Source organism: Thermobia domestica, chromosome 13 (genome assembly GCF_964235325.1).
Source record: "Thermobia domestica chromosome 13, izTheDome1.hap1.1, whole genome shotgun sequence".
Taxonomy (NCBI): Eukaryota; Metazoa; Arthropoda; class Insecta; order Zygentoma; family Lepismatidae; genus Thermobia; species Thermobia domestica.
The window spans coordinates 155,682,343-155,695,412 of NC_137466.1; the positions used below are offsets into that span (position 1 = coordinate 155,682,343).

The following is a 13,070-nucleotide window of genomic DNA, read 5'->3' on the forward strand; positions in this document are numbered from 1 at the left end:
AGACATGTTATGTTTTCAAAACACAAATAAAAGATCAAAAGATTGAATTCGACAAAATCTGATACGTGATGTTTACCAAATAATATTTTGGATTAAAAAGTCGTCCCAACATATACCGTACTGCATCATGTATATTATAATGTAGTGTCTTCTTACAAATTGTAAAGCTTTACTGCGAGAATCTACCCTTTTTATAACGTACTTCTCTCGTGCATGTATATTGTAACGTGTCCAGTCATGTGACACTTGCCAACCACGTACTATCTGTCAACAAAAGCAGACTGCATTTTACCTCATTTCACATGTCAACAAAGTACAAAGACGTCATTTTACAACCGAGGATTAATGAGGGTCTGCAAATCTACCATATAAAAGGAGAATCAACAAGCACATCTTGGTCAGTCTATCTCAAGATTGGCCGCTTACCTTCTTTCCTACTTTGTTCGGCTACTTTGGGCCTTGGGGTACTCCTTCACAACGACTTACTCTGTTCGGCTGCATTGGGCCGTGGAGCGTCCTCACGAAAAATCTAACCTAAACCACACAAATTAAAGAAGACAGAAATTAGAAATTGGGCCTCGTCTCCGGATCTTCTTAGTAACTTTTATGGAACTTAGAAATTTTATTAAATATTCTGCGAAAGAGTATTGGTCATAAGAGTTGCGTTTAATGTTATTTTCAGATTGTAATTTTATTGATTGTAATTTTTATTAATCTCAGGGTGCTTTGTCATTGCTCTAATATTTAGAATTTGATAATTTCAGGTCCTCCGAAAAGAGGAGAATTCGAAAAGTTGAACGTTACACCCAACGATAAGGATAATTACACAACAGTTACTATTAATTCAGGTGTAGGACGAAAACAGCTGAAAGGAGACTTGGTTAGGTAAGTACTGTAATACTGTTTACTTTTCAAGAATCGTTTCTTTCTTTTTCAAGCTGCTCATTTATTACATGTGCACCGTTTTACATATTTATTGTTGTACCAGAAAGCAAAAAGAATCATTCGCTCTGGTGAGAAGGGGAGTGTTTTTTCATTTTTCCTCTTTTAAATCCTTGTAATCCGCTAGCCCTGTCCACTGGTCTAGTGGCTAGTGTATGTTTCTTTGGTGCATGTGTCCGGGGTTCGATTCCTGGTGAGAGAGCATAAAAAAATTAATTCCATAATCATTTACTTTTACTAATCATCCGTCTCCTTTAGCGAAAAGGGCATAACTAGGATGGTTAACCAAACCAAACCACTGGCGTAACAGCCCATTTGAGAGGGCCTGAGCCGATTCAACGCTATCTGTCAACAACCGGCTGAATTACGTCCAGCCTAGCGACGAGACCGAAGATTGGGAAGCACTGGCCGGGAATCGAAAAAAATGAAATGAAATTTTTGAGTTTTACGTCCCACGGTTATGCCGGTTAGGCTAAAGGAGACGGTTATGATGAGAGATGAATGAAGAAAGTGGGAGGAAACGCAAGAACCCCGAGAAAACCCACGCACACGGTGTTTGTCCACCACTTGGCTGGAGCAGGGTTCGAACCCAGGACCCCAAGCACCAGAGGTGAACGTTCTACCACTGAGCCACTGCGGTCCCTGGCCGGGAATCGAATCCGGTACGACGTTGGTGTGAGTCCTACGCTCTAACCACTAGACTACAGTGTTCCCCTTAACTGCGACGATTAACTGCTTTGTAATCCGACAATAACCAGGACTTGTCAGTATACTTAATTGTTGTTTCTTTGCATGTAACCCTCAAGATAATAGTTATTCCCTTATAGTTTGATTTATGTGTAAACGGTGTTGGACAAAAATAATGTAAACATCTCTGCTAATAATGTGTAAATTTGACATATATACACACACACACACTATTCCTGAAATACTTATGCACGGCTCTTTCTACTTCATGTAGTTGAATTCTGTTCAAATGTTAATATCTACCAGTATGGAAAGGAAAATGTCTGTAACTATACAACTCTGTTATTGCTCAAACAATACGTGATGACCTCCATAAACTATGTTTTATGACACCATTGTTATTTTTGTACCTATTGTAAGCTAGATGAATTCAGAAAGAAGACATAATAAGAGAGAAACATTTGGATTAGTGATCAACGAATCATTAGTTAGTTGGAGTTTAACGTTTACTTAACGTATTGATGGTACATTGGACGGGATGTACAGCCTAATCTGGGATTTGAATCAGTACTTGGTACCCGAGGCTTTGTGATCTGAACATAGCTTGAATCCTGGACCACTATACCGCTCAATGAAAACATATAAATGTGTTGAATTTTACTTCCACACAATTCCTACTCAAATACATTTTTTCTTATAGCTAGTGGCCTCTTTCAAGGTGATAATGTAGTACAGTTCACATAGTTGGGTATGTTCAATCACTTTTGTTCTGCTTTGATTTCGAACAGTTATCAAAATGTCACGCTTTCACAAAACAGTTTTCCTGTCCTTAGTGAATTATATTAGTCTAGGAAATTAAAATAAATTGATACCATTATTATGGATGGATAATTTTCAAAGGTGTATTCGCCTTAACATTTTAATAATAAAGATACAGATGGTTACTTATAAATAGTCAAGTTTAGAAGCCTAAAAGGTACTGGAAAAGCATATACGCAACCATCTATTGAGCTCTAGGTATTTCCCCCTATTCCACACAATTAACTATGTGGGAGTTTTTAACAGCAAATTATTATGGAAAAAGAAAGCGATTTGTTCTATTACTCTCGACAGGCTCACCACAGACCGCACAGAGTTTTGACACAAGGAAAGGAAAGGCCTTCTGGAAAAGTTAGAAATGAAATGAAATGAAATTTTTCAGTTTTACATTCTACGGTTATATTAAAGAAGACTATGATGATAAGAAGTGAATGCAGTGGTGGAATCAATAAAGTGGGAGGAAACGGGAGAACCCCGAGAAAACCCACGCACACGCTGTTTGTCCACCACAAAGTCCATTTGGCGCGGGCTGAGATTCGAACCCGGTACCCCACGCATCAGAAGTGAACGCTCTACCACTAAGCCACTGTGGCCCCTCTTGAAAAGTTGATTCATACAAGTGGCGTAAGGTGGTTTGACTGAAATGTCCTAGACTAACATTGCTTGATGGTATATTTCTTGGAAGAAGCGAATTGTTGATTTTGAAGTGTGCGATGGAGCCTTGTCGAGGTGCATGGGGATCACGTTAACATTTTTTCTGTACAAGCGTTATAGATTTTTCATGTAGATAAATTTGAAGATTTATTATTCGTAATATCATAAGTCAAGTTTGCAGCTTTTCACCACATTTGTGATTTTCGGTTTGCCATTACAACAGAAGCACCCATAAGCATGAATGAAACTTACAAAAAAAATATCTGAAAAAGGAAAAACTTATTATCACCAATCTGTATTACAGTTTCGGCAATATTTATTTGTCTTCATGAGACACATTATTTACAGTTTGCTTTGGTCAGATTTTATTTTTATTTAAGTTATGCGTAATCTCGGTAAAGTTTCAGTTCAGTAATGGACAAACTCACTGGAAATTTTTCAACCTCCTGATGAGTATGCAGTTGTCCGAACTTCCAGATGGCATCCAACTTCGTCGTTTCTCTCGCAGATGGCACTTGTAAAGTTTTCTGGTTTGGTCTTACACTCGTTTCAATGAGTTCAATGTACTAATGATTCCAAGAAGATCCGTTTCGCAACTGTTATGGGTAACAGAGTTTGTGTTGGACCATGACAGGTTGCATTTTAGCGTTTTGGGTGGGGGAAGGGGCCAAATTGTGAAGTCTGTTCTGCATAATCAGAGTGCTTTCGGCATCCATTGCTGGACGAACAAATAATTGTCGTTTTACTTCAATTAATTGATTATTTCTGTTTTTAGGAGTGGGTTGTTTTAACATCCCTTTTTAGTACCAAAGCTACACAAGATGATGACCTACAGCTTAACATAAAATCCGAACTACACGAGTTCTCATCGGGAATCGATTTAGGCGCGATTGAACTTCTTTTGATATATATATATATATATATATATAATGGTGATGAGAACAATGGTGCAACTATTAGTTTTATTCTGCTTCTAAAACTTGTAAAAACACCATAACCTAACCCTCATGATTTCGGTTGAGTTTCCCAAGCATGCTGAGGAAATAGATGCTAATAGAATAAGGATAGAGTCCATCATTATTCCTATTATCATCCATCATCTGTCCTCATTCTGGGAATAGGGATTGGAGAGTTGAAATTGGCAACCTTCTGTATCAACAAGAAAAAATCTAGTAGCAAATTTTCCTAAGAATAATATCTTTTCTTTTTGCTAACAATCAGCAGAGGTGCGTCAGAAATACGAAAAATAATACAGTCGAAACTTGAATATCATTGTTGATAATGATTTTTTCATTTGGTTTAGAAACTGTTATGAGTAAGTTCACACTTATGTATTAAGTGTCATGGTCGAAACCATCAAATTTTGAAATGCATTTGTTTTTTTCTTTTTATCGAACTTAAGAAAAATATGAGACGAAACAATGTATGTATATAAAATTAGTGTCAAAATTTCAGCGGCGACATACTTAAAAAGTTAAACTTCAATAGAAATGTAACACGCCAACGAAAGGTAAACGTACCTGTAAAACCAAGAAATGGTAAAATATTTTATTAATACACTGCATAATTAAGTTTGAGTTTAAGTTTTTCGCTCCGTAGATGCGTACTCCAAGACAGAGCTCTTGAGTTCTTTTGTTTTGCGTCCTTATACAACGTCGAGATTATGAACAGCAGCAACTATTTTATTAATTTGGGTTCCAAGCCACGACTGGTATTGTTGGTGGGTATACAGTATCAATCCTACAATGTAGTGGACCACACCATCGGCCCCTGCACACTGCTCATGGGACCTCCAGATATCAATATTGTATTCCGAATGAAGTAATGATACATATTCCACATTTGTTGGTTGATCCCTTAATATGAGGGGAGTATGAAAATAAGATTTCCCAGGTGACTGTGGACAGAGATGGGGATGCAAGACCAAAAATAGCATGTGACATTAAGGATCAAACGTATCTTTATTTTTCCACATAAGCACCACGCACATTTAGACGTTTGTCATACCTGTCTATACCCTTTAAAAACTCTTCCAGGAAAAATTCAGGGCTCTGCATACGGAAGAAGCGTCGATCAACTTCTGTGACTTCGGCATTGCTTCCATTGATTCGTTTTAATCATGTCATCCACCATCCTGACATTTTTTTCTGTAGTGGCGGTGCACGTCCTTCCAGGTCTCGATGTGTCCAGCACTTGTTGCGGCTTCTCACTGAATTGGTGACACCATTTCCGCACCATTTGTTTCGACATCACATCGGCCCATAGACTTCCACGAGGCGGTTATGAATTTCTGCTCCCGATATGCCACGTGCCCATTCATAGCGAACAAGCGCTCGTACTTCCTTCTTTGACCACGACGTCAAAACGCGCCTTCTCTCCATAGCTACCAGCACTAATCAATCTTCTTTGTCTAAGATGGTACCATCTGCACGATCGCGGGCGAACGATACCCACTTGTGTTTGGGTGTGTTTCGCGTGCAACCGCTGCCTTGTTTCTCCCATTGCTGTTCATTTTCCAGGGGAAAGCGAGAGGGAACTCTTATTTTCGGACTTCCATTCGTAGCATCATTTCATTTCAGACTCCATTTATTTATTTGAAAATACAAAGGCATAGGTCCATAACATACTTTCTTAACTTACATATGCAATAGCAATATAAATATTACAATATAGAGAAGAAATAAAAAAAGAAAAATAATACAATAAAAATAGGAATAAAAAGAAGGAAGAAACACTCAAATCATGAAAAAGAATGTAAAATATAGCTATGCGAAATAAGTTATACGTCGGTCAGTTAGCAAACAAAAATAATCACACAAAATCGTTATGAACTATTTCATAGCGACGTTTAGTAAATTTAACTCTTCCATTTGAGAAAAGATCAATCCTATTGTTAAGTGTGTTACATAGTCTGAGAATTTTTTATGATAGGTAAATTTACATGAGTTACGCTTCTCGACCTAAAAACGAGAAATAAACTTTGTTTTCTAAAATGATATTTTGTTATATAAAAGAGAATATATTAATTACGTGAACTATCAATTTTGTTAGTCAACATATTTCATAAAACAAATATCGAATGAACAACTCTTCTTTTCCTTAAACTACTCAAGGAATGAAGCCAATAGGTAAGTCGTTGGACCTGATTTAAATGCTTTGTCATAAATGTATAGTAGACTCGCGATTATATGTAAAACAGATTCCAGTTGTTGTAAGAGATGGCTTACATACTGGCTGCTGCCGAACCGCTAAGTCTCAAATCTTCGAGCTCAGCTATCTTTTATCATGCTTCACTATAATATCGCAGCATCAAAAGAAGCCAAAAGATGTCCCAAAAGACAATCATTGACTTTTTCAAAAAGTAAATTTTGTAATGGTACTATACGTATGTATTTTGTTTAAAGTAAGTTTTAGTATACTGTAATAAAGACTTCTTGTATTAAAAAAATTGTTTTGTTATTTATAGTACGTACTACTGTACCTAATAACTGGTCATCTCCGTGTTGCTGTATTTACGTATTCGAGGTAGCTTCGGTACCAATTACCTCAGATAATTGCGAGTGTATTGTACCTCAAAATTTTGTTTTTAACTATTTCAATCCATTGTGTATCTTTCTCAAAGTAGCAGATTCTGATTACCGAAGCATGCTGAAGTTTGTTCCTTATAAGAGTTAAATATAATTTAATGATTACAGACGGTTGTGAAAGAATTTTAATGTGTTTTACAACAATATCTAAGGTTCTGTTTGCTGAATTAGTAACACTAACCATGTGATTACTAAATGTTAGTTTGCTATCAAATATTATACTAAGGTCTTTAATCACTGTTTCAGTCTTAACATGTATATTGTTAAGTTGTGCATACGATTAATCAGTTTCTATTTTCTGTTAAAAGCTGCTATACTTTTACACTTATATTTACATTAAGTCGTAGTTTATTTTTTTCATGCAAACACTAATATTGTTCAAATCATCTTGTAATCCTTTACTACCATCTTTATTTAAAATTAGTTTAAAAATCTTTAGATCATCTACAAATAACAAATAATTAATATTCCTTACCACCTGAGGCAAATCATTAATTAAACAATAAAGGACCAAGATTTAAAATCTGAGGAACACAAGTTAACTTATAAAGTTAAAGAATATTTCTTGCTGGGAAGCCACATATTGGTGTCTGCTATGTAAATAAGAAAAACAACGGAACTAAGTTTTTGGATAACCCAAATTTTATAAGCTTATTAATTAATACTTGGTGATATAATTTGTCAAAAGCTTAGCCAAGTATATATATATCACATCCATTTGTTCCTCCCTTTCGAAACAATTCCTGAGTAAATTCTAATAAGTTAGTTACTGTTGACCTATTTGGAATAAAACTATGTTGTTTTGATGAAATACAAATTTTCACGTGATTAAGCAACTTGTCATATAATATATATTAACCCCTTTCTACAGGATTTTTTTTTCTTGTAGCGAAAAAATAATCAGTATTGGAAATCCTCATATGGGAACTTGAAAAATGAATTAAAACTTGAATTTTAGATTTTTCACTTAATTCCGACGAGAAATAAGTAAGTGCCATATATGACACACTTACAAAGAACATGCCAGATGACACCAAAATCTCTTATTCATACACGTCAATATCTCACACAACAGACAAAACAGTCATTTGATGCCTTTAATAAATCACAAAAAAGCTAAAGTGAAAAAAGAGTATGTGCCATATATGGCACGGTATGCGGTAAGGGTTAATATTCCACTCTCATTCATTTAATGATAGAAATAGGCCTATAGTTAATTATAACAACTGGAACCCCTGACTTTAATATAGGAAATATTTTGGGGGGAAGTTATTAATCTTCAAAGACAACTTGAGTATAAATTTTTTGTTGACATAAGACCTCTCCGCTTGCTTTAAAAATATATTAAGGAATTTCGTCTGAGCCAAAGAGTTGTTTGGGAGATACGGAGTTTAGTGGTAGCATTCTTAACCTTTTCTGATGTAACACAAGCAAAATTGTAACATATCAATCTTATGATGAATATTCGAAAATTCGGTCGAAAAATTCATTGATTTTGTAAGAAAAAGTTTATTTACTATAAAACAGAAGAAAAATATGTGCAAAAACATCTGCAATGTTGCCCTGATAGAATTTCTCTTTATTCAAAGTATACACTTCATTTCTTATAGTGTATAGTTATTTAGTCCTGAATTACCAAAAATACTTAGTATTATCATTAACACTAATTTAGACTTGTTCAATGTAATCATCATAAGTTATATATATGTCTTTTTAAACCAGGCCTCAAGTTCCTGAATCTTTCATCATAGTATCTGGAGAATTTGAGCCTTTTGGCGCTTTTTTTTTTTTTTTTTTTTTTTTTTTTTCTTGATTTAAATTATTTAGATTATTTCACTAGTAAACTATACTGGATACCAAAATTTTCTAATGCTTGTTGTACATGTTGGTATACAATTGTCGAAACATCTATACAGTGAAGCGTATAGAAAATCAATAGTTAAATCAACATTATCAAAATTATACAAATCTTTCCAGTTGTAATTATATATTGTACTATCTGTTAGCAGGGTTGGCAAAAACCATGGTTTTTATTTAAAAAACAAAAAAAAAAAAAACGGTTTTTTTGGTTTAAACCAGATTTTTATGGTTTAAATAATTTGCTCTATATATTCATATCATATATGGACAGAAATAAGTTTGTTTCGCCTTGATGTTATTATGCAACAACCGGGTTATGCTGGAAGGGGTCACATAAGCTTAAAACTGAATAAAAACCGCTTCTCGAGTTACATCCGAGAGAAATTGTCCTCCATTTGAACTCGGAACCAGGACTAATTGGCCACAAATGCAATATGTATGCCGACTCACTCACGAAGGAATCCTGATAAAAAAAATACGTTGTACTGATCTTTACATGCTTCTTAATATAACTGTCAAGACTAATTTCAGAAGAACAAAAAGATAAACAGTTGCACAAGTGAAACCATTATACAGAATTACATATGAACAATTTCAAAGTACTACGGAGTACAGAAGAACTAATTTAGTTCAAGTTAGTTAACAACGACTTTTATTGGTCCAAATTAAAGAAATAGGCCCTACGACGACTTAATCTGCATATCAATAAGAAAAGTGAATAAAGATACGAATTATTTGAGTCCACTTTGGCTCAGACTCATTTATACATAAATAGATACCAAAAATACATATTTCACTAAATGCCTCTCGTGGGGTCTGTATGACCTCCCCCCCCCCCACACACACACACACAGTACGGCATTTTCGATGTATTTTATCAATAGTAAACATTGAAACAAAACAATATTTAGAATTTTTCTTCGATTGCAATTACATAACAATTCACAAAATAAACATTTATAAACTTATAAAAAAAAAAGTTGCTTTTGTGGTATAATCTTTTTGAGTAATGAATGGGAAATTTAGGTCTGAATATAATACGAATAATATACGGGAGTGAAACGTGATAACCCACAAATGTGTGTTCATCAAGATTTTACAAACACACACTTTTACGAACATTTTTTGTTTTTTGGTTTAAACCAGTTGTTTTTTTTAAAAAAACCAGCTGGTTTAAACCTTGGTTTAAACCAGCCAACCCTGTCTGTTAGGAAACCAAAAGCCTATAAAACATAATATTTCACACTTTAAGAAACAGATCAGCTATCGTGCCAATTTTAATTCTTATCAGATGAATTCGGTTTATGGTTTTTGATTTGGAAAATATGAAACAAAATTTGACCATTCACAACTCAGAAACTATAGGCTTGATCAACAGAATATTTCATACACTTCTACTACTAGTAGGGCGGGCTAGGTGAAGAATTGTGCACTTTATGACTAAAGCATGAAATTTTCGGAATATGATGTACATGCCACAAGGTTTATTTTAAGATGTGGAAAAATTTTGTGCTTGACCGCTGTTGACCTTGAAAGGTCAGTCACCTTGCCGCACTACATAGTAGTACAAAAAAGTATTGAAACTTCCTAATAAATATCAAATGCTGCAAAATATAACCAAACGAGCAATGTATGTGGTTAATAGGGGTAGGAAAAGGTTTTTGAGGATACATGACAATGACTTCCGCCATCTTGAAATTCCCTAACTTGAATCTTTCTCAACTTTCTTAAATGGAAAACATAGCATGTGATATATCATTTTAATAGCAAATTTTCTCAAACATTCAATACTGTGCTTATTTTTGCTCTATCAGTTATTGGTACGAAGTTGTGAGACATTTTTGATGTGCTGTTTACTATTTATAACGTTTCATTTTTCAAATTAAACAATGTATGCTAATCATATTTACCTATTTGTGTCTTGCAATTGTCAACCGTTTCTTGGGGAATTGAACTTTGAAGGTCCAATATATGTTCGTTCCTGAACATTAAGTTTCTATTGAGAGTTTAGTTTGGAGGTGAAGCTGTGTAATTGTTTTTTGAAGGTATGTGATGATCATTGTGGTAATTCAGATGCCTACTAAACAGGGTTGGCAAAACCATGTTTTTTATTGAAAAAAAAACTTTTTTTTTTTTTGTTTTGTTTAAATCAGGTTTTTTTGGTTTAAATAATTAGCTCTATGTTTTTATATTATATATGGACAGAAATAAGTTTGTTTCGCCTTGGGGTTATTATGCAAGACCAGGGTTATGCTGGAAGGGGTCACATAAGCTTAAAGGGAATCCAAATTGCTTCTCAGCTTACATCCAAGAGAAATTGTCCATTTGAACACGAAACCGGGACTAATTTATCACAAATGCGATGAGCCTGCCGACTCATTCACGAAGGACTCCTGATAAAAATACGTTGTACTGATCTTTACATGGGCCTACTTGTTAATATAATTGTCAAGAATCATTTCAGAAGAACAAAAAGATAAACAGTTACACAAGTAAAAACATTATACAGAATTATATATAAATCGGGGAACTCCCGCCTTAGCCATTGAGAATATCCTGTTATTACTTTAAATGTATTTGCATGTAAAATTTTAAGATCAACGTATCATAATCAGTACGCTAGAACTGAGGTATTAAATTACAAATTTATTAATGTAGATATAATTCAATAAAATTAAAACAAAGTCCAATCCTAGCTAATGTTGACTACGTAGGCAGCTGATAATTTTGCCAATTTCTATCAATATAGTTAAGCAACCTTGGCTTCTTTATAAAACAACGGGCATTCAGGCAAGCAGAAATATACAATTTGGTTACGTTTCGTATGTTTAGGCTTAACACCCTTATGTAATATCGAGGTTATCAAGAAGACTTTCGCTTAAGGTGACATGCAAACCGCTACTTGGTTTACACTTTAAAGAAGGGTTGTAGTTCGACCGAGAATTGAACACGGGACGCCTTGATTAAAAGGTGAAAAGGAGATAAAACTAATGGAGATGGTTTGAAATGTGGAAACATCACTATGAATTTCACACGATTTAAAGCAGTTTTCTTTCTTTTTCTTTTTTTGGTTTAAACCAGTTTTTTAAAGGGAAAAAAACAGCTGGTTTAAACCAGCCAACCCTGCTACAAAAGCCAGCGAAGGGCTCCCTGAAATGCTTATCATTATGAACCAAAAAATATTCACTGAAACTGTTTCTCCACAGATTTTAATGATAATCTGTGTTCGTGTATTGTGAAAGTGCAAGAGAATCTTAAGTACTAATTCGTATGTTAGTGTTCTGGTGAAAAAAAAATTACAATGTCAAAGCATCATGTTATTCTTGATACATCAACTCTTCCTCTTCCTAAACAGCGAAACCCTCAATAACCAACTGGGACCTATGTGCTATTTGTCAGATGGATAACGGTGAAATTCTGTAGTGTCCAGCGAAATCCACCACGAAATCTGCTAGTGCAGGATATATCTCTTTTGGTAAGTGGTCTCTAAGAATTTAGAGACCAGGGAAACATAGAAGAACTTATTAATAGACTAGATAATTGTGATGGCATTGAGGCCACATTGAGTGTGAACAGTGAGAAAAGGGCAAAAGTCATGTAGGGTCAAGTATAGCAAGACCATACTTCTGAGACAAAGACGCAAACCAGTTGAAACACAGTCATCTACATCTGTTTTACGTACACGTTGATCGCAAATCTGACCCAACGGATTCTGTCTGCTTCATCTGTAATGAATGTTCTGGTGCTGAAGCCTTACATTCAGCATCAACGAAACAACTCGATGAAAACGTTTGTAAATGTGCAATATAATTAGAAGATACAGAATTCCTGGGAAAACTTGCTGCTGGAGATATGATAGCCATCGAAGCCAAATATAATCGTAGTTGTTTGTGTAAGCTCTATAACAAAGCAAGACAGGTTAGCCCCAATGGTGAAAATGCCGATGAAGCTCGTTTACATGGAATTGACTTTGCAGAGCAAGTGGTGTTTATAGAAAATAGGCGTATCGAAACTGTAGCTCCTGTATTCAAGCTGGTTGATCTAGATGAAATGTATAAGATCCGCTTCCAGCAAATGGGTGTATCGGTGGAAAACTATGTCCATACAACTAGACTGAAAAACAGACTACTTGGTGTTCTTCCCGGTCTAAAATCACATGTGCAAGGTAGGGATGTTTTACTTACGGTTGAAGAAGATATTGGAACGCTCCTACAAAGGCATGTAACTATGACAACGACGTTATTCATTTACTTAGAGCGGTTCAAATCGTTCGAAGGGAAATATTAAATATGAAGCTTACCTTGGACGGGTCGTTTCATTCAGATTGTCAGAAGAATGCTGTTCCGCCATCACTACTGTCTCTGGTTAACATGATCTTGAATCGATCTAGCATAGAAGACTGTAGAATGTGGTCAACTCACCCACCACCAAAGCTGCTCACTGTATCGCAGCTTTTGGTTTTCAATAGAGCTAAACACGAAAGAACGGGGAAGACTATCAGATCTGTCCGTCATAGTTTGA

General features: G+C 35.1%; 1 protein-coding gene across 2 annotated transcripts in view; it reads left to right on the forward strand.

Moving 5' to 3' along the window:
* The window catches only part of Gcn5 (Gcn5 acetyltransferase), a 158,942-nt gene that overhangs the window by 54,215 nt on the left and 91,657 nt on the right, over positions 1-13,070 (forward strand). For both annotated transcript variants that reach the window (XM_081736712.1, XM_081736713.1), the window contains exon 9: positions 765-885. In XM_081736712.1, the coding sequence (XP_081592838.1) occupies positions 765-885 (121 nt within the window). The remainder of the gene's footprint in view (positions 1-764; positions 886-13,070) is intronic.